Below are 24732 nucleotides of genomic sequence, written 5' to 3'. Positions count from 1 at the left end.
GGCCCTGCCTCCGTGCACTCACCAAGGCCTACCTGCAGGGGCTGCCTTTCTTCCCCCTGCCTCTCCCAGTCTTTCTAGCTGATAGTAATGGCCTCCTTTCCTCCACTTCCGCAACCTCTTGTCACAGTCACTGCTAGAACTCATCAACCTTCAGTAGCTTCCTGAAGGAATGAGGGAACGTCCTCATTCCTCCACCCATTGTTGAAGGGCCACCCCCATCTCTGTTTTTCTCTGGGCTCACCGTTCCTGCATGAACGTCTCACTCCAGTCGAAGACCTGTCCTGCTCTCCCCATGCCCGCCACAGATGCTATCCCCTTCCTGCCTGTGGAACCTGTGCCCTCCCTGCTCCTACCCTTCTGGAATGTTTTCTCAGCCTTCAGGGTCCCACTTACAGTCTCCAGAGAGTTCCACTGGACCCCAACAGCCCACCCCCACCTCCTGTTCCTGTCTTGCCCCAGCACCTACCATTGGCATCATTTACCTGCTATTAGTAATATTCTGAACCATCACTGAGCTGTTTCAAGAATGTGTCTCCCATCCCCCATTGAGGGGTTGGAATAAAACTTAAAGCCCTCAGGACAGCAGCTGGCAAGTGTTAGGTGTTGGGAGAATTTCCCTGCATGCTATCATACATGTATCCATTCCCACTCCTCTGCACACGAACAGGCAGAAATGGATTTCTAAGTGGATGGCAAGGGTTCCGACATGCTTACAGACAGGTAAGGACACGGACTTGGAAACTGGGCAGATCTAGTTTCCATCCTCAGCGCCATCACTGACCAGCTGGGAAGTCACTTAACTTCCTTAAACCTTGCTGTCCTAATCTGTACATGGGAACAGCAGTAACACTGCTGCTTTTTGAGGATCAAAGGAGGTAGCATGTGAAAGGGCTGAGAGCAAGGGCTCAGTGAAGCTTGCCTCCTGTGATGACCGTCATGAAGAGGTGCTTTGGAAATGCAAAGGTCTAAATGAGCATCTGAAGACGAGGAAGGTAAGAGAAGAGGGGGTGAGGCAGGGGGAGCACAGTCCTGGGACTGGAGGAAGCGGGGACCCTTGGGAGCTCTCGGCTTCCAGGCAGAGGAGCAGGGTTTGGAGGTGCAGGGAAAGTGTACAGATGACAATCAACTAAGGAATGAGGCCAGTGCAGCAGTGGCTGGTTCCAGAGAGTGGGGTGGGGTGGCAGGGATCAGCCCAGGGGCTTGAATCTCAGTCCAGGAAGCTGTGTCCTGGTGGAGAGTCCAGGGGCCCTCACCCTAGTCTTGATGTTCTTGGCCCGGCTGGCATAGGTCAGGGTGTTCCGGGACTCCTCGAAGGCACTACTCGCAGGACTGATGTGAGCAATCATCACTGTGCGGCTATTTCCTCCCAGAGAGTCCTGGATGGGAGGTGGCTGTCGTCAGTGGGAACTGCCTCCCCAGGCCTTCCTCCTGCCAGGCTGTTCACAATGCCCTCCCTGGCAAGTGTAATCTCTCTCTCTCTTTACACTCAAGGGACCCGGCTGCTGAGCGTCATATGGTGTGAGGCTTGGGAGGAGGAAAGCCCTGCTCCAGCAATTACCAGCTGTGCAAACTTAAAAAAGCTCCTTCACCTCTTTAGTTCATTTTTTTTTTTTTTTTTTTGAGACAGGGTCTCGATCTGTCGCCCAGGCTGGAGTACAGTGGTGCTATCTCGGCTCACTGCAACCTCCACCTCCCAGTTCCAAGCAATTCTTGTGCCTCAGCCTCCCGAGTAGCTGGGACTATAGGCGCCTGCCACCACGCCTGGCTAATTTTTGTATTTTTAGTAGAGATGGGGTTTCACCATGGTGGCCAGGCTGGTCTTGAACTCCTGACTTCAGGTGATCCACCTGCCTTGGCCTCCCAAAGTGCTGGGATTCCAGGTGTGAGCCACCACGCTGGGTCTTCCTTGCTTTTTAAGGGTACAGTCCTTTTGCAGTTGTCCCCACCTCCCCGGCTTCTAGGTGCAGTCATGACGGCAGCTGATGGCAATGTTAAGTAAGCGGTGACTCTGATATTAGACCAGGGAGGCCTCTGACTGGATCCTACTTCCAGCACTTACTAGTGTGAGCCCTTAGGAACGTTACCTAACTGCATTGTGCCTCAGTTTGCTCATCTGCAAATGTAATCCCTCACACTCATAGCGTTGTTGACAAGATCGAAGGAGCTAACAGAGTGAAGTACTGAATTCAAGAGTCCAGACAGGAGTGGACGCTCAGTGATGCTGCTATAATTTAAGGCCAAGGACACCCCTGCACAAAGGAGGCCACCCCCAAACAGCAGACCTGTGGGGCCATGAGGCTGACTGCCCACCTGCACCCCCAAATCTAGACGGTTCTGACCCACAGCCCTGGGTGGGGGTATCACGTGCTCCTCTCCCTTCCCGTTGCCCAGCCTTTGGTTAGGGTTGCCAGATAAAATATGGGATACCCAGTTCAATTTGAATTTCAGATACACAACTAATTTATTTTAGTATAAGAATATCCCAAATATTGCATGGGACATATTTACACTAAAATAAATTTTGCTGTGTATCCTGAAGTTGGAATTTAGCTGGGTGCCCTGTATTTTCATTTGTTCAATCTGGCAGCCTCACCCTTGGTGCCCAGTGCCCAGGCCCAGCTGTGGCTGGTACCTTCAGGAGTCGGGTGAGCTTGCTGTCGCGATAGTTGATGTACTTGTTGGTACCCTTGTCGCTCAGGGCATTGATGCAGTTGCCCAGTGCCAGCAGTGAGCGGTTGATGTGGGCCCCCTCCTTCATGCGCTGCCCACGATTCTGTGTCTAGGGGGCGAGCAAAGGGCACAAGTATGGCCTGATGAGGCCGGGGACTGGGTTTCTCCCCAGCCACCCCATCGATGACCTGGTGATCCTGGGTAATAAACCCCCAAGGACCTTGTGGCCATCCTCCCGCCAAGGCCATTGAGGGCATCGGAGAAGGTTAAGAGACCCGGAGGCCTCTGAACAAGAGTGATGGGCTGACAGCTTCTGAGGAGGGCTGAGATGGCCGGCTCTCCCCAGGGCAGGTGCCGTGGCACAGCCTGACACACAGTGCCATGGATGAGATGGGAGCGAGGTTGCTTTCCAGGCAGTCAGTTGGGAGCCAGCAGAACCACAGGCACTCCAGAGGGTGCTCCAGGGAGCAAGGAGGGAAGTACATGCACACGCATGCAGAATGTGCATGGTGGCGGAGGGCAGGTTCCTCTCCTTTTCTTGGGCCTGCAGGAGCATGTCAAAGCCGAGGAGGCCCTTCCTGCAGCTCCCCGTAGGAGGTGGCTCTGCCCAGCCTGGCGAAGCCAGGACCAGCTGGCTCCAGTGGCTGAAGGGCACTCTCCTCCCAGGCCTCTCCTCTGTATGCCTTCCAGGAAGCCCCCTAGGCTTTACTGGATGGGAGGGGTGAGTTTCTTGAAACTGCCCCATTCAGATCCGACCCCACATATTCAAACACGAAAGACTGTTCATTCTTTCTGGTGCTGTCATTCCCCTTGCATTTGTTCCAGTGCCAGCAATGGTGACATCACCCAGCCTCATTGCTCAGGTGACCCTAAAACCCCCAAGATTGCCTGCTCGAGGGAGCCCAGACCTACACCAGCGGGGTGGTGCTGCCACCAAGGCTGCAGAGCCCAGCAAGCAGGGCTTCATGGGAGGGGACAAGGATGCTGCCACGAAGCCAAGCTTCATGAGAGGGGACAAAGATGCTGCCAGAAATGGGTGACGGGGACCTTCTCTTCGTGATGTGACTGGCTGGGTCGTCTCCCAGGATGTCCCAAGTCCCCCCCAGTCAGGGGATACTTGTCTCTCCCTGCCTCCAACTACTCCTTTGGGCCCATTCATTGTCTTCCCGGATCTCTCTCCTAGGGCAGCCGGTCTCCTTCCCTGGAGAAACCCCCATCCTCCTTCCCCTTCCCACAGGAGCCCCTTGGCTCTTCCTGGGATGCCCTACCCCATCCCCCCCAACCCTGCTCCTCTGGGACGTTCCTCACTTCCTTAACCCAGGGGTCTCCACTCATCCCCGCCACCTCACTGTGACATCCTCCCCGCTCCAACTCCTAGGAAGCTGAGATGCCGGTGTCCCTGTCCCCACCTCCCAAACTTTCTCCCCTGTTCCTGTGGTGCTGGCCTCGCATGGAAGTCACCGTCCCTCCCCTCCGCTCCTCCCTGGGTCAGCCCTCCCTCCTCCGCCCAGCCCAGGTTCCAGCCTCACCTGGGAGGCGCGCTCCGAGCCAGCCAGGTCGACCATGAACAGGCGGCCCTGCCGCACCTCCTGCAAGATGTTCTTGACCCGGCTGCGCTGGCGCACGGCCACCTGCAGCACCGCGTGGGAGCGGGAGGACGTCTGGTTGGCGGCCGTGGGCTCCTGGGTCCTCTGCCGGTTCCCCTTCATCAGCAGCTGCATGATCTGGGTGGGAGGGAGGAGAGGCAGCTCTTAGCGACTGCTGGAGATGCTCCAGCAGAGGAGCCCGAGGGGGCTGGCAGGGAGGGTCCTACTTCTGAGCAGTTGGGAAAGGGCAGGCTGGAATGGGCTGGGCTCCGTGCGCCAAGAGGCCTGGGGTGAGCTCGGCTCTCTGGAGGACAGGGTCTCTGGGTAAATGGAGAGGCAGTGTTGCCTGGTTACCCTCCCAGGGTCAGCGTGGTGGGGGCATTGGGGCAGGTGTGAGTCCCCTCCTTGCTGCCACTCAGGGTTCTGTCTGTCCCAGCCTCAGCTGAGGGGGCAGCAGCTCCCTGGCTTCAGTCCCCGCCCCTTCTGCCCCTCAGGCGGTAAGCTTCCTCTCAGTGGCTCCTGGCTGGCCATACAAAACTCGCCTCCTTGGCATTGATGGTGGAGACTTCGGTGATGCCGGCCACCTGGATCACCCCCTTGGAGTCCTCCCGCAGCTCCAGGTAGCCCAGGGAGGGGTTCAGCAGGTCCCGGATCATCTCATTGTAGATCTGATGGGACAGGTGGGGGAGGGATGGGGGAAGGGAGTCTAAGGCAGGAGATCAAGGTCAAGGCCGAGTCCCCTTTCCTTTTGTGCAAGAAAGGGACAAAAGTTCACACTTCCTGAGCCCAGGCTCCTCTCAGAAGAGCCCTGACTAGGAGGAAAGGCCCTTTCTTTCCTATGGGGTCAAGGGCTTCAGCATCCACAGGAAACATCGGGCTGCTGGAGCCATGGTTACAGGAGGCTTCAAAACCAAGGATCACTCCTTTCCAGACAGGGTGGGCACCGGGAAGTGCCCTGAGTTTGAATCCCCACCCCCTCACTTACTGTGTGACATTGACCTACTTGCATGCGGACCTGACCAATGACCAGAACCCCCTTCCCCCACCCGGTGAGGAGCCCTGTTCATTGCTAGGCAACCCCTATGCTCTTTCTGGGGGCACCCCCACCCCATAAAGTGAGTCTTGCTGGCTGAATCAACACCTTGTTGGCCAGCAGCTGCTGGTGCTCTGCCTCACTGCCTCCTTAAGATGTCACCCAGGAGATTATCAGCTCCCGGAGGAGCCAGACGAAGTCCAGCTTCCCACCTCTTCTGGACTCTGTGTGTTTCCCCAGCCCCTGATATCCCATCACTGTCTGGTGATAGTACTCCCACGGGGTGGGCACCAGGAGGCTGTGGCTGGGTGGCAAAGGCCCATAGGTTCCAGCCTGTATGTGTATGTTCAGTTTTCACTGTACCCACACACAGAGTCACTGGAGGCAGCCTGGCAGGGCAGACAGGGTCTGCTCTAAGGAATGGGCCCGTGAGGATGGTGAGGTGAGGTGGTGAGCCTGGCACAGGGCAGAAGCTGCAGTGTCCGGAGTTTGAATCTCCACCCCCTCGCTTACTGTGTAACATTGGTCTAGTTGCCTAACCTCTCTGATGAGCCTGCAATGTTTATAAAGTGGAGCTCACAATAGGCATGTGGGAGGGCAGCAGTAATGAGCGCCCTGAGAAGCTGCCCAGTGACCAGCCCCAGGGAGGTGGGCCAGCCCCATATGAGCCTAGGCCGGGGGACTCACCTCCAGGTAGGACATGGAGACCTCATACTCCATGTCGTTGCTGGTCTCCTCGATGGCACGGAAGAGGTCATTGAGGGTCCGAACGTAAATGCCGGGCTCCTGGTCTGTGCCCAGCATGGTGTAGGTTTTCCCACAGCCTGGGGCAGAACAAGGTGGAGGGTGACCAGGGTGGAGTCGGGAGGGAGGCCTTGCTGGGCAGGCACTCCTGGAAGCCAGGGTTTGTCCTCAAGGCTGGGCCCTCTCAGATGGCCAGGGAGGTGGTGGGGAGCAGGGCGGATGATGCCCCTGGCTCGGGATGGGGCTTCTGGGGCTGGAGGGCCCTGGGTGAGATTTGGAGCAACCACATCCTTGATTCCTGTCCCAGCTGGGGTCGGACTAGTTGGAGGGTGACGGGGATTACAGGAGCATTGCAGTCCTCGCCCACAGTCTGGACGTTCCCCTCACCTGTGGGGCCATAGGCAAAGACAGTGGCATTGTAGCCTGAGATGACGCCTTCGATGAGGCTCTTGGTGGTGGCCTGATACACCATCTCCTGTGAGGAAGGAAGCCTGTCAGGGGCTGGGACACAGGCGGGGCACAGCACAGGCACCCACTAGCTCGTCCTGACCTCTGATAGGAGAGGCTTCTGTCCCTGGAGCCCCAGCCCCAAGGTGAGTGGGGGTGGGGAGTGGGGTGGGGGAGGGAATGTCTCTGTTTACACTCACGGTGGGGGACACCAGACTGAAAGAGAGCCCAGGACACCTGAGACGCCTCCCTGCACAGCTGCCTCCTGGCCCCCAGCCCTGAGGATGCATCACATCTGTTCCTGGAAGCATCCCACAGATGGGCAAGATGGGGGTCCCCGAGGAGGGTGTCAGCTTCGCCAAACCCACCCTCTGTCCCTGTCCTCGCACCAGATGGCCTTCAAGCTCCTTTTCCAGCTCGGTAGGAGCCAAGCGAGGTGTACTGTGTAGGGTGGTGTCTGAGTGCCAATGCCAGTGCATCCGTGCAAGAGGCCGGGTGTGTGGGCCTTGTGTGCATGAGAACCTTCCTGAATGGGGAGGGCTCAAGGAACAGAGGGTGAGCAGGTGGAGTGGAGGCTGAGGTTCAAAGGCAGGGACCCTGGAGGGCCCCTCCTGAGTGGGGCTAAGGGTGGGGAGGGGCTCCTGCATGTCTCCAGCCCAGGCCCTCCCTCACCTGGGTGGCAGTGAAGTCAAAGGCCACGTCGAACAGGTAGGACTTCTCCCGGGAGCGATGTGCTCGCAGGATGTCGTCGGGATCCTCCATTGGGTCCATGAGAACCACCATCTGCAAAGGTCCCCGGAGGGAGGCCCACGGTCACCTGGGATCCCCGGGTCCCCATGAGGTCAACCCTCAGGGATTAACAAAGTTAACCCCTTTGTTGATCAGAGTTAACAAAGCCCGTCTGGGCTCTGACCCTAGCCCAGGACGCGGGCAAGGGATGGGAGGGGCCAGAGGCCAAAGTCCAGGTCCCAGGTCCCACTAGAGGTAGGTCTCAGAGCCACCACCCATTCCTGTCCTCTTCAGCTTTCCCGTGTCGGGTCAGGCTCGCCATCACCTGGCCTTGGATGCCCAAAGGGGACACCTTCCTGACAACAAGCAATTACCCCTGCAAGGCCGGTGCAGCCCTAGGGGAGCAGAGCACACACAGGTGATGCCCAGGTTACCACGAGCCCAGACCCTGGGGGCCTGCCCCTCACTGCAACACCACACCCCATGCTGCCTCTGCCAAAGAGGAGCAACAGCAGAATGGAGAGCATCTGTCAGGGTTCATTTTGTGTCAGGACCTGTTGCAAGCACCCACACATACAGTGTCTTTTATTTATTTATTTTTAAGACGGAGTCTTGCTCGTTGTCTAGGCTGGAGTGCAGTGGCGTGATCTCGGCTTACTGCAACCTCCACCTCCTGGGTTCAGCGATTCTCCTGCCACAGCCTCCCGAGTACCTGGGACTACAGGCGCATGCCACCTGTATTTTTAGTAGAGATGGGGTTTCTCCATGTTGGCCAGGCTGGTCTCAAACTCCTGACCTCAAGATCCACCCGCCTTGGCCTTCCAAAGTGCTGGGATTATAGGCATGAGCCACCATGCCTGGCCTCACACAGTCTCTTTTAACCCCAGCCACGACCCCAGGCTAAGGCCAGCTATGACTCCCAATCAGGGTCCAAAGGAGTCACACCCCCCAGGTCGTCACACATCAGCAAGGGGAGACCCAGGGTGCCAACCAGGCTCTGAGTTCAAAGTCCACTGACTCCTATCCTCCTCCTACAGCCCTGCCTGCCCTGCCTCACCCCTTCAGAGCAGACCCTGGGGTAGGGCAAAGAGTTGCAGGCAGCTGGGTGAGGGGCGAGGTCAGCACGCTGGGCTTGGGGAGCTCCACTTGCGACTGAGAGGGGTGAGGGAACTGCACCAGTGGCCCTTTGCAGCTTTGAGCCTGAGCTGGGAGTGGAAGGGAAGCAGAGGGGCTTGGGCTGGCAGCCAGGACAGGGCATGGGTGGGCCAATCCCAGCTGGGGCTCCCCTCCCTGCAGGGTAGGAGTGGCAGCACTGTGTGTGTGTGTGTGCGCGTGTGCACACCTCCTGGCATGTGTGTTGGGACACAGAAGGGTCCTGGGCGGGTTCTTCCCCTCCTCCAAAGGTGACTGACTTTCCACTCTGACCCCGCCTCTGCCCCTGTGCCCTTGGTGTGTGCTGAGCCTCGTCCCGAGCTCTGTGCAGAGATGCAGAGGAAGGAGGCTGCATCCTTGCTGGGGGCCCTAGTCTAGGGTAGGCGTGGGGACAGAGTCGTGGAAATAACAGGAGACATTCAAAGATGCGTGGGAGGCTGGGCGCGGTGGCTCAAGCCTGTAATCCCAGCACTTTGGGAGGCCGAGACGGGCGGATCACGAGGTCAGGAGATCGAGACCATCCTGGCTAACACGGTGAAACCCTGTCTCTACTAAAAAAAAAATACAAAAAACTAGCCGGGCGAGGTGGCGGGCGCCTGTAGTCCCAGCTACTCGGGAGGCTGAGGCAGGAGAATGGTGGGAACCCGGGAGGCGGAGCTTGCAGTGAGCTGAGATCTGGCCACAGCACTCCAGCCTGGGCGACAGAGCGAGACTCCGTCTCAAAAAAAAAACAAAAAACAAAAAACAAAAAACAAAAAACAAAGATGCGTGGGAGGGCTTGAGTTTGGAGGATTTAGGATGAGGGGAGCAGGGGCAGCAGAGGATAATCAGGGCAGGCGCTGAGGCCCTTGTGACCTCTTATTGGCAGTTGGGCCTGGGTATAACCTGCCTGAGCCTCCGTCTCCTCCTCTGTCAGATGGGACAGCAGCGTGATCCACCTGCAGGGCTGGGAAGACCCTGGAACAACGTGTAACGTGCTTGGGCACAGGGCCGGGCATGTGCCGAGAGCTCAACAGTCTTTGTTCAAGGGGCTGTTAAGAGGGCAGGGGTGGAGACTGAGAGTGGCCACCTCCTTCCCACACCAATGACTCTGCCATCAAGTCGAGGCCCACAACCCCACCCTCACCGTGGAGAAGGTCACTGGGATTCCATGGGCCCTGCACCTGCCTGAGGTCCCTTTGGACCATAGTCCCTGTCCTTCTCATGCACCACCCCCAACCACTGCACCATGGAGGTGCCCCCTGAGAAGCAGCTGGCGCCTCTAAATGCTGCTCTTTGCCTGGGGATGCCTGGGCTCCCTGGGGTCCTGGCTCGTGCCAGCCAGGGGAAAACGAGCCACCACTGTGCTCTTCATGAGAAGGGAGGACGCTCCCTGGGGCCATGGGTGCTGAACGGAGTGCATGACGGCAGCCTCAGCCAGCATGGGCGTCTCATGGGTCCCCTCTTTCAGTGGGAGGGAAGGGGGCGAGGGAGGTAGGGCATGGGCAGCCTTCATTCCCAGCCCCCTCCTCCCAGCACAGAATCACCGTGATCATCGTGACTGAACCCTTCGACTTGAGTCATCACGATGATTATTCTCAGATGGGGAAGTTGAGGCACAAAGTCATGTTGCTAGGAAATGGCAGAGCCAGGACTGGGGCCTGGCAGTCTGGGTCCTGGCTGGCACTCTGCCTACCCTCCTAAACCACCTCTTATGCACACACTTCCACCCCTACTCCCACGGGGGGCCTTGTGGGGTGGGGTAGGTAGGGGAGTTCCCACCCTATTCCTCAGTAGTTCCTGTAATTCCAGGAAGTCCCAACACCCACAGTGCACATTAGCCTGACCTAATTCATAACCGGGGATAAGATACTGTCCAAGGAGCTAAACTGAGTCCTAACAGCGGGCAGGACACTGAGGAGGGTGGGCTGTTATGGGGTGCCCCATGGAAGCAGAGACAGGGGCTATGCTCCCTTCCTGGGTCAGCAGGGGAGCCAGGGCTGGTGATAGTCCCAAAAAGGGCTTGGGAACAGACAAGGCATGAGGGGTGGCCGCTCGGGGTGAGGAGGCAGCAGGCAGCAGGCAGCAGAGCTGTGAGCACAGCTGGGCCCCGTGGATCCAGGAGGTCCTCGTAGGTCCCTCTGAGTCCACCCAGATCGAGCTCGCGGATTTAGGACGCCCAGTCCCAGGAGGATGACAGCCCTGGGGCTCCCACCAGACTCCCGCAGCATTCTACGTGTGCCCTGGGTCAAACCCCCTTCCTGCACCACCTGGACTCCAGGCTCATACCTGTGCTCACTGCATCGAAACTAACCTATCACCGTCAGGTATCCGGCAAGGCCCCTTCTGGGATTCTCAGTGGAGGAGGGAAGAGGGAGGCGGCTTTCCAGGAGGCCTGACCCTGGCAGCCTCATGTGGAACTCTTTCCCAATCAGATGGGATTCCAGGTCAGCCAGCTACAGGAGAGGGCTCTAGATAGGATGGACCAGGGGGCTTTGTGTGGGGAAAAGAATGAGGCCACTCACTCAGGCTCCTTGCCAGCTGGCCAAAAGCTAGGTGGTCGCAGTGAGCCTCTTCCAGGATCTGGACCCTGTCCCAGGCCCCAAAGCTAGCAGCATGAGCCCTGCTCTAGTGTCAGACCCGATTGAAGGTAAAACCTGGCTCCGAGTTCCCCAGTACAGGTTCCTATGGGACGCAACCAGAACCCAGCCAGCTGCTCACACTCTTATCTCAATGCCAGCGGTCCTGTGGACACAGGCAGGACCAGTGGCCTGAGGAGCACCCCCTGGGAGAGGGGCCTTCAGTGAGCAGCATGCACCAATGCCCATCCCACCCGTGACCTTCAGACAACCTCCAGACACTGCCAAGTTCACGGCGTCCTGGGCATTTGGTTCCTTTAGCTAACCAGGCTCCCGTAGTACAGTCAGCACAGCTGCCACGATCCCCGCTTAAAGAGGGCTTTGTCTGGGTTCCATCTGTCTGCGCTCCAACCCCCGCCCCACCCTCGAGAGCATCACCCTATTCCTGTCCCCTCTAGCACACAATGGAGCCCTTGTGCCCCTCCACCAGGTGAGCTGGAGCTGAGCTGGGGAGGGGTGGGGACAGGTGCTCTGAGCTGCCAGGGAGACCAGCACGGGGTGTTCAAGCCAGGTCAACACACTTGCTGAGCAAGGTTTCAGGGAGAGAGTGCAAAGGGAGCCCAGGTTTCCTGCCTTCCGACACTCAAGGATCATTTCAATAACCAGGAGAGTGCGGGAGTACAGGGAGGCACCTAATCCCACCCCTAGAGGAAGACTTCCTGGAAGAGGTGGCACTAACATTGAGTCCGAAAGAATGAGAGACGTGGAACGGAGAGAGAATTTTGGACAATTACATGAGCAAGGCAAAGAAGCGATGGGCAGGCTGTGGCACTGGTTCTCAGCTCAGATCACTGGGGTTTCTTGTGAGAAACACAGGGTCGGGAAGAGAGGGCTGGAGCTTCACCTTCCATCCTCCACGCCAGGGATCTGCACTGCACAGACCCAAGAACTGATGTGTGCATCCACAGAGGCCAGCACATGGGTACCTCACCCACCCAGGCACCCCCCATCCCCATGAGCACACGCAGTCCCTCCTCGGGGAGGCTCCTCTACATCCTCTGAGCCTCCCTCTAAAGGCTCCCCTGGTTGGCACACAGCAGATGTCCAAGGGACGTGTGCTGAATAAAGCTGCCATTTATGGGGAGTGGTGATTGTGCCAGGCATGGTGCCAATGGCTTGGCGTGTGTTTTCCCTGACAGCTTAAGAGTGGGCACTCTTGGCAGATGTGGTGGCTCATGCCTGTAATCCCAGAACTTTGGGAGGCTGAAGTGGGTGTATCACTTAAGGTCAGGAGTTCGAGACCAGCCTGGCCAACATGGCAAAACCCCATCTCTACTAAAAATACAAAAATTAGCTGGGCATGGTGGCACGCTCCTGTAGTCCCAGCTACTTGGGAGGCTGAGACAGGAGAATCACTTAAACCTGAGATGCAGAGGTTGCAGTGAGCCAAGATTGCGCCACCGCACTCCAGCCTGGGTGACAGAGCGAGACTCTGTCTCAAAAAAACAAAAACAAACAAATAAAAACAGAGAGGACACTCTTATTATCGCTTGCCTGGAGATGAGGAATCGGTTGGGTTAAGTAAATTACCTAAAGCCGTACTGCCAAGTGCAGAGCTGGGCAGATTCAGAGCTGTGGGTCTCAGAACCCAGGCTGCCCACCACGCCTCTCCAAGTGCACCAGTGGACAAACAGCTGCCTGGCTGGGGGGAACACCTGCTTGTCACAGGTGGAACTGTGCCCCCCCCCCAGATTTCATGTTGTGAAGTCCTAATGCCCAGTGCCTTAGAATGTGACCTTATTTGGAAATGGGGTTGTTGCAGGTGTAATCAGTTGAGGAAGGATGAGGTCATATTGGAGTAAGGTGGGCCCTTTATCCACTATGACGAGCGTCATTATAAAAAGGGGAAATTTGGGCACAGATCTGCGTAGAGGGAAGCCGCTAGGAAGAGACACAAGGAGAAGATGCTCATCTAAAGCCAAAGGGAGCCAGGCACGGTGGCTTACACCTGTAATCCCAGAACTTTGGGAGGCCGAGGTGGGTGGATCACCTGAGGTCAGGAGTTCAAGAGCAGCCTGGCCAACATGACAAAATCCCATCTCTACTAAAAGTACAAGAATTGGCTGGGCGTGGTGGTGGGCGCCTGTAGTCCCAGCTACTTGGGAGGCTGAGGCATGAGAATCACTTGAACCCAGGAGGCAGAGGTTGCAGTGAGCTGAGATTATGCCACTGCACTCCAGCCTGGGCCAGGGAGTGAGACTGTGTCCATAAATAAATAAATAAATAACTATAAAGCCAAGGAGGCCTGGAGCAAATCCTTCCCTGCTGCCATATGGGCTGTGGACTTCCGCCTCCAGAACTGTGAGACAGTAGGTGGCTGTGGTTGAAGCCACCCAGTGCGTGGCACTTTGCTACAGCAGCTTGCAAACTAATATGACATCCAAGGCAGGCCCACCTGCCGTAGGGAGCTGAGTGTTGCCACACCCCAGGTGGGGCTTCAGCCAGCCCCTCCCCTAGCCTTAAGCAGGTGGGCTGAGCGTGGGCATTCTCTCTCACGGCCTCCCGGGGAATGCATTCTCATGCTCGCCGCACACGGGGCACCTGTCTCTGGGAGGTTTCAATGGGAACTTTGCTCACATGGGAGGCGGGCAGCTTCATGCCAGAGTTCTGCCCCTTCAAGCCCATCTGCCGCTGCAGCTCCAGGCTTCCAACTCAGCAGAGGCTCTGGCTTGAGACTCCACCTCCATGGCCTCCTCTCCCAGCCCTGCTCTTAGTTCAATGCAGATTTTGACCTTTCAAGAGTTCCAGATGGAGTCGGAGTCTTTGAGTCTAGAAACTCAAGATCCTGTAGGGAAGTGGGGGCCTCAGGCCAGGGAGAGGAGGTCTCATCCATAAGCTGCGTCCCCATCAGGGGACCAGGCTCATTCCAAGCATCTCCTAGGTGAGAAATACTTTGCACATAGCATGTCACACTACTAAGCTGCAGCTGCATTTATCAGCTTTGCAGTTTTAACAGGATTCTTTCTGGCCCTCAAATGGCTGAGCACGGACCAGGCTTTCTCAGGCTTGGCACTGTTGACATTTTGGGCTGGATCATTCCTTGCTGTGGGGGCAGTTCTGTGCATTGTAGAATGTTGAGCAGCATCCCTGGCCGCTACCCACTAGATGCCAGTAGCACCCTTCCCCCTGGCTGTGACACTGCCAAATGTTCCTGGGGGCAAAATCGCCCTGGTTCAGAACCACTGACTTAGATCATTCCTCCCGCAGCCTCCAAGGCTAACGGCAAAAATCTCCGAGGGAGGGGGTGCCACCAATGAGGCTCAGTTTGACATTGCTGTGTGACTTTTAGGAAGCTCCAACACTTCTCTGGGCCTCAAGTTTTTCCCGGTTAGAAGTCAGGAGGACCAACAGGGCTGTAGCCTTGAGAAAAGAAATCATATTATATCAACATCCCCATCCTACTCAGGAAGCCTCAGCAGAGAATCTGGCTCTGGCTTTATCTGCAGCCCAGAGGGCCAGGCCACAGCCCCTTCATTCTTACAAGTAAAAACAAACCATAACAAAACCTGATTCTAGGTGGACAGCACCCTTGTAAGGCTGTTCTGTTTTTGTTTTTTGTTTTGTTTTTGTTGTTTTTAAAGGAGAATTTGTTGCTGGTCATGTTTCTAGTTGTAAACATACCATCCTGGGAGTCCTCAATAAAGGCAACGCTGATCCCAGGAAGGGTGTCCCTGGGGCCTGTCAGCCTTTAGGCTGGATGGAGAAGGCCAAAGTTGACCCTGCTGAGCTCATAAAGCTTAGCTTCATGCCCAGCTGGCTGCTTAGGACACAGCCACACCTGGCTGATGTCCTGGTCAGATCCCCACCTTGTTACAGGATTCTGAGACCTGGAGGCTTAGGATGGGGAGCATGTATAATCGAGAATATACTAGGGCTGTGTCTCTCAAGGGGTCTGCAGATACCTTCCCCAGAGTCACCCAGGGAGCTTATAAAATGCAGATTCTCAGGCACTTCCCACACGCACAGATTCAGAATCTGGGGGGAAATGGGCCCATAAATCTGCATGTTAACAAGCACCCTTCCTTGTATCCATCCAGACGCTGAATGTAAGGATCCTTGCAACCTAGAGGATTATGCACAACAGCCAAAAAGTGAGAACAACCCACGTGCCTATCGATGAAAAGATGAACAAAACACAGTGAATCCACACCTCGGACATTATTCAGCAAAAGGAGTGAAGTTCAGGTGACTGGATACAGTGGCTCACACCTGCAATCCCAGCACTTTGGGAGGCCAAGGCAGGAGAATTGCTTGAGCCCAGGGGTTTGAGACCAGCCTGGGCAAGATGGCCAGATCCCATCTCTACTAAAAATTAAAAATCGACTGGGCATTGTGGCATGTGCCTATAGTCCCAGCTACTCTGGAGGCTGAGGTGGGAGGATTCTTTGAGCCCAGGAATTCAAGGTGGCAGTGACAAAGTGAGACCCCCATCTCTGAAAAAAAAAAAAAAAAAGGAATGATGTTCTAGCAGGAGCTATAATGTGAATGAACTCGAACTTCAAAAACATTAGGACCAGTCGGGCACAGTGGCTCATGCCTGTAATCCCAGCACTTTGGGAGGCCAAGGCGGGGGTATTACTTGAAGTCAGGAGTTTGAGACCAGCCTGGCCAACATGATGAAACCCATCTCTACTAAAAATACAAAATTAGCCAGACATGGTGGCGCACACCTGTAATCCCAGCTACTCGGGAGGCTGAGACAGAAGACTCACTAGAACCCGGGAGGCAGAGGTTGCAGTGAGCCGAGATAGCGCCACTGCACTCCAGCCTGGGTGACAGAGCCAGACTGTGTATCAAAAAAAAAAAAATTAGGCCGGGCGCGGTGGCTCACGCCTGTAATCCCTGCACTTTGGGAGGCCGAGGCGGGCGGATCACGAGGTCAGTAGATCGAGACCATCCTGGCTAACACGGTGAAACCCCATCTCTACTAAAATACAAAAAATTAGCCGGGCGCGGTGGCGGGCGCCTGTAGTCCCAGCTACTCCGGAGGCTGAGGCAGGAGAATGGCGCGAACCCGGGAGGCGGAGCTTGCAGTGAGCCGAGATGGTGCCACTGCACTCCAGCCTGGGCGACAGAGTGAAGACTCCGCCTCAAAAAAAAAAAAAAAAAAAAAAAAATTAGGCCCACATACTACATGATTCCATTCACATTAAATGCCCAGAATGGGCAATATGGAGATGGATAGTACTTTAGTGGCTGCCTGGGGCTGGGAGGGGCTGGGGACACAGCGGGATGGCTAATTGGGGAGAGGTAAAGAATCCCAACCCCCTCCACCAGCCACTCTCCACCAGCTCAGCTCTTCAGGGCAACAGGGCCAAGAAGCGTCCAGATGGTTGGTGTGCAGGGAGTTTCCCCCCTTGCTGCCCCCAGGCAGGCAGGTGGGCTAAAGACAGCTGCTCCCACAGCACTCCCAGGCTCGGGCTGACATCTGTCACCTTATACTTTATTTATCTTTCCCAACAGCCTCCCAGTTGCGTGGCTGCAGCACCCCCCTTATATTATCTCCTTTAATCCTCTCGACAGTTCTCAGGGTGGGTGGGGCAGGTTTCCTGTTCTCCTGTCTTCTGATGAGGAAGCAGAGGCCCAGGGAGAGTTTCAACCTGCCCACCAGTATGCGGCCAGGATGACATGGCAGGCTGAGAAAGCCTGGGTGCTCTGGTTCGCGGGTCCCGGGCTGTGTAGCCCCTGTTCTCGGGAGCCCAGGGCTCCCCTTGCCTACATTTCTCCTTTCCATCCCAGGAGTCGCACTGTCCGGCCCGATGTTCCCCGGTGGCTCTTCTGCCTTCACTCCTCTTTCCCTTCCCACTCTCACCCTGCCCCCCTGGCCGAGGCCCCACAGTTGGGCCTAGTGGGAGCCCTTACCTGGCTCCACAGCACCCCGGGGAGCAGAGGGGGATGGCAGTTGGACTTCCAGCAGATAAAATGCTAATGATGGGATTATACACATGGTCCGTTGACTTAAATCCTGCAGACAAACACAGCCTGGGAGAGCTGGGAGGAGGGCCCATGGGCTGCAGGCTTTGGGAGGGATGGGGGACGGAGGAGCTGGCTGTTTGGTCTGTAGTTTTTTCCCCCACCCGGAATGCTGGGGCCCCACTAGCCTCTCAGACTGTCCCTGGCTCCTCTCGGGCCCCAGAGGTAAATTAAACCAGGCCCACCTGGTGCTTCCCCACTTCCTGTGTTTACGCATTAGGGTCTGATCTCACCCCAGGAGCTACTAAGACATGGAGCTCCTACCATACTTCCAGGAACACACACACACACACACACACACACACACTCTGAGGTGTCCACACACACACACACACACACACACACACACACACACACACACACTGAGGTGTCCATTTGGGAACTGTCCTGAGCGCTCTGACACAGGAAGAGGGAGCAGGAAGGCTCAAAGCCCAGGTTTTGTTTACCTCTGGGACCCGAAACTATCCTATATTTCAGCCCTTGAGATACATTCACATTCATTAACCCTTATGTAGACACGTGCCGGGCACTGTGTTATGCACTGTGCCTACGTTAACCACAGGGACCCTCTAAAGAAGGCATTGTGACGACTAATGGAATTGAATGGGGCCCTGGAATCACAGGCCTTCCAAGGCACCTGGACTATCCCCATTAAAAATCCAAACCAGCTGGGCGAGGTGGTGCACGCCTATAATCCTAATAGTTTAGGAGGCCAGGGCGGGTAGATCACTTGAGGTCAGGAGTTCGAGACCAGCCTGGTCACCATAGCGACACCCCGTCTCTACTAAAATTAGAAAAAATAGCTGGGCATGGTGGCACGCGCCTGTAATCCCAGCTACATGGGAGGCTGAGGCAGGAGAATCGCTTGAACCCGGGAGGCAGAGGTTGCAGTGAGCCAAGATCGTACCACTGCACTCCAGCCTGGGTGAAAGAGCAAGACTCCATCTCAAGAAAAAAGAAAAAAGAAAAAAACATCCAAATCTGAACTCCAGCTTCCCCAGAATCCAAGCACTCTGGGCTTCTATCCCAGAGGACCCTCCATCTGTGGGAATGTCCCCTTCTGCCAAGCCTCGTTGCCACAATCTCCCTCATTTGAAGTGTCCCCAGGAGAACAATGCCTAGACTAAAGAAGGCTGTCCTAGGACCCCTCATGGTGGCCCAGCCCTGTGGGTTACTGCATCCCCAGTCTACCTCTCCCCACTCAGGATGCACATGTCCTGGCTCAGCTCCCAAATACACCCACTTGCCCATGGGGCCTCCAGGCCTTAGGAGGAATGACAGAGCTTCCACTGGCCAGCTGGCCCCATCAGAGAAGCTGATGAGGACTGGATCCCTGAGCCTCCCTGTGGGCCAGGGCTGTGGGCGAGCTACAAAGCCACTGGAGTCGGGTAAAGGTTGGGAGGTGGGGGGACTGGCCAGGTCGGGGTCAAGGGTAAGGGGGGTCCATGTCCATTTGTTATTAGGAGGGTCCCAGCCTGGTAGTTATGACTGCTCCTAAACTGCAGTCCTCCATTAGAAGGGCTGGGCTGGGTCCCTGGTGCAAGCCAATCTTTGAACCCACTGGGGACAGAAGGAGCTTAGGGCCAGAAGCCCACAGGAAGTTTGCATGGAGAGCCCTCCTCAGTATCAACCCAGACAAGACTCTCTGCACCTCCAGCTGACAAAGGAGCAGCCCTGTTAGAACCGCCCAGCTCGGAGGCCTTCTCGGAGGTGGAGGCGTAGCTTGGCTGGATTAGGCCAGACCCAGAGAGGGAGCCCCTCCCGCTCCACATGCAGGGATAGAAAGGAACCAGTGTTTGCCATGTGTGGGCACACAATGGACTGTCCCCTCGACAGGGAGCATTTCCATCAGCACCAGTTAATATTTATCAGCCCCCACGCAGGCTAGGAGCCAGGAGTAGCAGAAAGAGAGTCAGCATTGTCCCAACCCCAAGGACCTGATGTCTTCGGGACAAGTTGGACAAGCAGAGTGGCTTTGCCTGGAAGGAGGTTTCTCCTCCTGAACTCTGTGGCTCCTCTCCTGGGCCAATCCAGCAGCCCTGGGGAATTTCAGTCTCTAACAGACGTTGATAAATGACATCTATGAAACGTCCTACGTGCCAAGCACTGGGTAAGCAAGTGCATACATTAGCCTACAAAGACCCTCTAAAGAAAGCATCATGATGTCTGTCTCCACTTACACACGAGGCAACTGAAGCTCCTGGAAGCAACCCCGCCCCTCCTCCCCACCCCCCCGGCCCAAGTCTGCACAGCTGGCAAATGGCAGAAGTCCTGAAACCACTGTTTATGTGCATTCATTCTGCTCCAGCTGAGCCTGACCCATTTAGACAGGCTCTTCCCAGTCATCCCCTGCTTTCCGCAAGGTCTTTGAGGAAGCCCACCCTTTTCCAAGGAGGAATATGGGAAAAGAAATGAGGACGCGCTACCCATGGCTCTACTGTGCCCACAGTTCCACCATCACTGCTGAAGAAAGAGGCTCGAGTGGGCCCCTTGCCCTGGGGAGCCCAGAGGCAAGCAGGCATTGGAAGTGTGCCATCCGCCTCTGGTTTGCTTATCCTGGGCCCGGGACTTCATGAGTCCAGCCCGTGGGACCTGAGCCCAGGCGCCTCAGGTGCTCCCGTATGTCTTTCTCTGCATTGTGCCGTGCCACCCAACTTCTCTGAGCCATTAGCACAGCCTACCACCACAATGCTCCTACCTGGGCACCAAGCCTGCCCCTGTTGCCCCCACCACTGTGCCTGTGTGCATCCCAGCACGAGTCCTCAACTGCCTACCCAAACAGACATCCTGGCCATGGTCTACGGGGTATGTGGTTTGGCCCAGCCCATTTACACCTCTTGCCCCTTTCCCTCCTCCTTGAGCCACACTGGCCTTTTCTCAGCTACCCAATTGCATCCCAGTCCCTCTCACCACAGGCCCTTTGCACATGCAAGCCCCTCAGGTCAACATTCTCCGTTCATGCACACTACTAATGACCTCTTCTTCACCCTTTATGTTTTCAGCTCAAGCACAGTTTTTCTTTTTCTTTTTTTTTGAGACAGAGTCCCACTCTGTCGCCCAGGTTGGAGTACAATGAGGAGATCTCAGCTCACTGCAACGTCCACCTTCTAGGTTTTAGCGATTCTCCTGCCTCAGCTTCCCGAGTAGCTGGGACTACAGGCACGTGCCACCACGCCCAGCTAATTTTTTGTATTTGTAGTAGAGACTGGGTTTCACCATGTTGGTCAGGATGGTCTTGATCTCTTGACCTTGTGATCCAGCCTCCTCGGCCTCCCAAAGTGTCAAGCCCAGTTTCTTAAGGAAGGCCCCCCTGACCTCCAGGTTTACGTGTTATTCCCTCTTACCTACTCTCATGCCACTAAGCATTTCTGTGCAGCCCTTGTTAGCTGCAAACTCATGTTTGTTTGTGATGCAATTCTTTGATGAATGCCTCATCTCTCCACACTAGACTTAAGGTAATGGAGACAGAACAGGGTCTTTTCTGTTCACCACAGTTTCCCAGTTTCTAGCACGGTACCCAGCATGCTGCTGGTACTTGATAAACACTTACTGCCTTGTGTGCCCGCCTTCCTCATCCTGGTGACATGAGGACCAAGATTGCAAACAGAGAGCCAAGGATTTTGCCACATGTGAACACCCTAGAGGCGAGTTTTAGCACTCGACCATATACATATGTGCTCTGTGGGTAGTAGGCATATTAGGGTGGGAAAGTCAAGCAATGGGCATATGAATGGTAAAGGATCAGGACCCACCCAGGCAAGGGAAGCTCCCAGTTGTCCTTGGATCAATCTAGGAAGGCTTCCTGGAGGAAGGGCCCCCAGCTTCCTAGGTGGTGTCACCAACAGCACAGCCAAGAGTTCAGTGAGTAGAGGAAGGATGGTGCTGCAAGCCACAGGGGCCCTTTCTGCTCTCACCAGGTGAGTTGAGCCATCTGAGCAGACCTCTGTACTGTAGCTCCTGCTGCAGGGCCCTGCATACCTGCTCATCCACTTTATGGGCGATGAGGGTAGCTCCTTCCTCCAGCTCTGCCACGCTGATGGGCCGGACCCGAAGTGCCACCTGGGAGGGAAAACCAAGCCCCTGGGATTAGAGGGAGAGGACTATGCTGGCCTTAGAGAGACCCCAGGCAAGAGCCCCTGGCTTCTCTAGCATTCAGCCATCTCAGGCCTCTTTTGTCCTAAGGAAAACTCTGCCTAGGTCAGAGGACAGCAGGTCCACAGAGTGTTGGACTGTGTCTGAGTCAATGAGTCTCCCCAGGAGCCCTGGCCTCCGGGAGAGGCCCAGGGGAGAGAGCTGTCTGCTGCTCCAGCCTGTCTCAGCCTCATGCCCAAATAAAACACTCGCAGCTCCCCTGGGCTTGAACTTGGGGCCCCAGCACTGGAGCAGCCTGTGCTTCTGTGAATGATGTGCTGCAGGGGCAGGTGCAGGCACGGCTCTGGGATGAGGCCTGGTAGGTGCGATGGAGCAGGGAACATCCCCCATCATCCTAACAGCCTGTGACCACATTCCTACGCCGAGGAGAGTGTCACCTAGACCCCCCACCTCTGTCTATCCTCCAGCCAGTGCGAAATGGGTCTCATCCTATGCGTGAATCTCCCTAAAGAACAGGGTAGAGTGGGAACATGTGTTCTGCTGATCAAAGGGAAACAGCTGCTGGGTGTGGGGGTAGAATGAACGGCCCTCTGGCTGAGTGAAGACTCCTTCAGGCCTGGCGTGATGGCTCATGCCTGTAATCCCAGCACTTTGGGAGGCCGAGGCAGATGGATCCTGAGGTCAGGAGTTCAAGACCAGCCTGGCCAACATGGTGAAACCCTGTCTTTACTAAAAATACAAAAATTAGCTGAGCATGGTGGTGCACGCCTATTATCCCAGCTGCTCGGGAGGCTGAGGCAGGAGAATCACTTGAACCTGGAGGTTGCAGTGAGCTGAGATCGCACCACTTCACTCCGGCCTGGGTGAGAGAGTGAAACTCTGTCTCCAAAAAAAATAGTCACTCTCAGGGACCTACACTTCCTGACGGGGTCATCTTTATTGGCCTCTTCAGCCAAATCCCACTGGCAGGAGGGGAGAACCCTTCGTCCGTGCTCCCAGGGGCACACAACACACGCCAAGGCCAACCATTTTCAAAGAGACACATTCTAAACAGCCAGAGAGGATGTCCTAGAGCCCAGGGCTTGCTTGGGGGCTGGAGCTGAGGCTCCTCTTTGGAGAAGCAAGCCCACACTTGAGAGATAGGGGACTCTGGGGGCAACATTATCCTCCAATTACCTTACTGTGCACCTTCTGGTGATGAGGGCCCTTCTCCAGATCTCAAAAATTAGGGGATGAGGAAGGGGCTTGCTGAGAGAGACACCTACCCACCCACAGTCAGTGGTGGCCTCAAGGTCACTGAGTCATCCCCCTTGTTGCTCTGGCCTGGGCACCACTGATGATCAGGAATTCGACCTTCCCCTCCACAGCCCCCACTCTCACCTCCGCATCTGTCCCAGGCCCCCGGGCTCTGTGGGGCCATCGTAGCTGCATCTAGCACTTCTCTGAAAGATTTAGAGTCCGGACTTGGACAGCATCTGTGTTGCAGCCCAAGAACCAGGCACTCCGGGCCCCATCCTGATACCAGTGGCCCTTGTCTTCCTACTGGTGATCCCCTTTAAACTCCTGACCTCACCAGGGCTGGGGCAGCGTCTGCTTAACCGGGAACCCCCCACCTTCCTTCTGGGGGCAGTCAGGTCAAGCCCTCCCTGCCCCTGGCGTTTCTGAATGAGAGAGCAGAGATTCATCTGCACACGCTTTGGGGGCGGGATCCCCCAATGGGAGGGTGGAAAGGTGGGGGTGGGGTTGAAGTTGGGGTCATTTTCAGGTTCAGGAAAGTCTAAAAAGGCCATAATGCCTTCTTGACACCCATCCTGCAGGACTTGGGGAAAGTTGCTCTGAGGAGTCCCGTCCCTGGCCGTTGCCTGCCCTCTCAGTGGGGTGGCGGCGAGGGGACAGGACTCTCTGTCTGCTGGAGGCCGACTGAAGTAGACCACGGAGCGGGGTGGGGAGGAGGGTCTGAAAGGGTCTCACCATAAGTTGCTGGTCCTTGGAGTCCCCGCTGTCCTTCATGCTTGCAGCAGATGGAGGGGCTCAGGCCGCGCCAACGGGCATGGCCCAGCCTCACCCCCACCGCTGCCGGGTCGCGTCCGCCCGCTGCTTGCTGCCCGCAGCCTCGCCCGCTGCCTGACAACCCGAAACCAACAACGCGCCAGCGGCCAAGGACGCTGACCGCAGGCGGGGCGGGGGGAGGGCCCGGACGGCGCCGCCCCGCCCCCGGAGCCCGCCCCTCCCCGCGCTGAGGGCGAGAGTTGGCCGCCTCCGCCCGGGAGGCCCCCGAGCCTGCGCCGCTGCGCGACGATGTGTGCCCGGCTGTGCGGCCCTACGGCCCTCAGGGCGTCCGTGCGTCCGCATGGCGCCTCCGCGTCGGTTCGCTAACTCCTGCGCGCCCGCCAGCGCCCCTCGGCTCGCGGCGCGACCCCGTGCCACTGCCCTTTAGGGCGCGCCCCGCCTGCCACGCTGCCCCTTGGGGCACACGCATCTGCCGCCCGCCCGTCTGCCTGTCTCTGGGGTCTCCAGGGCGGCGGCTGGCAGCCTCGGGTTTCCATGCGCGCCGCGTGCATGGCCACAGGTGCCTCTGGTGTGGGTGTCTGCACCCACTGGGCATTGGCATGGGTGGTAAAAAGTTGTCCCTGTGCTCAGGCCACCGCCCAGTGGTATGGAGCGAGCACCTTTATTACCTGGGGCGTGCTACAGAAGAGCCTGACTCAGTGCACCCCACTAGCAAACAAGCCTCTACCCCTGAACCCAGAATCTAGGTCACGATGACTGGGTCCGTGTGCCCTGCTGGCTCCCCGCCTGCTGCTGGAAGAGCCACAATACTGTGCAAGAAAGTCTACGTCTGACGCTACCGCCTCCATTCTTGGCGACAATAACAACGGTTGCACTCCCAGGGAACACAGAGAAAAAGTTCCTGTACTCAGGAGGCCCTGGGAAAACAGGATTTGGGTCCCAGCTCTGCCTCCAACTTGCCCAGCCACCTGGAGCTGGTTTTTCCTGCCTCCCTGGGGCCTCAGTTTCCTGGAGGATGTTGGAGCACCTCCCGATTCTGATGTCCATCCTCTGTGTCCTCTGCCCCCACCGAAGCTGAGCCCGGCAGCCCCAAGACTGGGAGAGTAAGCCACGATGGGGTTCACTTTCCAGGGAAGGGGCTGGGAAAGGAAGCACTCATGTCCCCAGGGCTGCCTCAGACTGCCTGGGGCCCCTCAGAGGCGGAGCATGATGCCAGCCTGTGCCCTGGGACTGGCTTCCCCGGCTGCCCCTGAGGAGCCTGTGTTGGGAATGGTTATTAATAAACAGCAGCAAGAAGCAGTCGTCAGCCTTGGCTTTAATAAATAGGTAAACCAGGTAAAGCTTGGTGGAAACCGAACTCTCCTGCAAGGGATCCCAGATTTTGTCCTGTTCTTTGGCCTAGGCTGCCCCTCAGGCTGGACAGTTTGCAAATGGACGTGCTGTGACAAGAATCAGGTCAGGTTTTTTGCTTTTGTTTCTTTAAGACAGGGGTTCACTCTGTCACCCAGGCTGGAGTGCAGAGGCACAATGACACGCTCATGGATGGCTCACTCATGGATGGCTCACTGCAGCCTCGATCCCTCAGGATCAAGTGATCCTCCTGCCTCAGCCTCACAAGTAGTTGAGACTACAGGTGCGCACCACCATGCCTGGCTAACTTTTCATGTTTTGTAGAGAC

The 24732-nt window shown here is 56.6% G+C and overlaps 1 protein-coding gene across 3 annotated transcripts in view; it reads right to left on the bottom strand.

Annotated features, from left to right (window-relative positions):
* The window catches only part of LOC105469116 (kinesin family member 19), a 30174-nt gene extending 6774 nt beyond the window's left edge, over nucleotides 1–23400 (bottom strand). The window contains exons 1-9 of one of the 3 annotated variants that reach the window (XM_011719713.2): nucleotides 23016–23400; nucleotides 20931–21011; nucleotides 7153–7263; nucleotides 6421–6508; nucleotides 5977–6113; nucleotides 4799–4924; nucleotides 4200–4394; nucleotides 2633–2779; nucleotides 1254–1376 (exon numbers count right to left, since the gene is read on the bottom strand). In XM_011719713.2, the coding sequence (XP_011718015.2) occupies nucleotides 1254–1376; nucleotides 2633–2779; nucleotides 4200–4394; nucleotides 4799–4924; nucleotides 5977–6113; nucleotides 6421–6508; nucleotides 7153–7263; nucleotides 20931–21011; nucleotides 23016–23054 (1047 nt within the window). In that variant the 5' untranslated portion in view covers nucleotides 23055–23400. Of the gene's footprint in view, nucleotides 1–1253; nucleotides 1377–2632; nucleotides 2780–4199; nucleotides 4395–4798; nucleotides 4925–5976; nucleotides 6114–6420; nucleotides 6509–7152; nucleotides 7264–20704; nucleotides 20820–20866; nucleotides 21012–23015 lie in introns of those variants that run through there. The other 2 variants (XM_071083536.1, XM_071083537.1) reach the window with 2 other exon arrangements.
* Between the last annotated feature and the right edge of the window lie 1332 nt (nucleotides 23401–24732).

Source organism: Macaca nemestrina, chromosome 17 (genome assembly GCF_043159975.1).
Source record: "Macaca nemestrina isolate mMacNem1 chromosome 17, mMacNem.hap1, whole genome shotgun sequence".
NCBI classification, from domain to species: domain Eukaryota; kingdom Metazoa; phylum Chordata; class Mammalia; order Primates; family Cercopithecidae; genus Macaca; species Macaca nemestrina.
The sequence above is the reverse complement of the archived record's forward strand: the minus strand, read 5'-3'. Positions and strand labels throughout refer to the sequence as shown.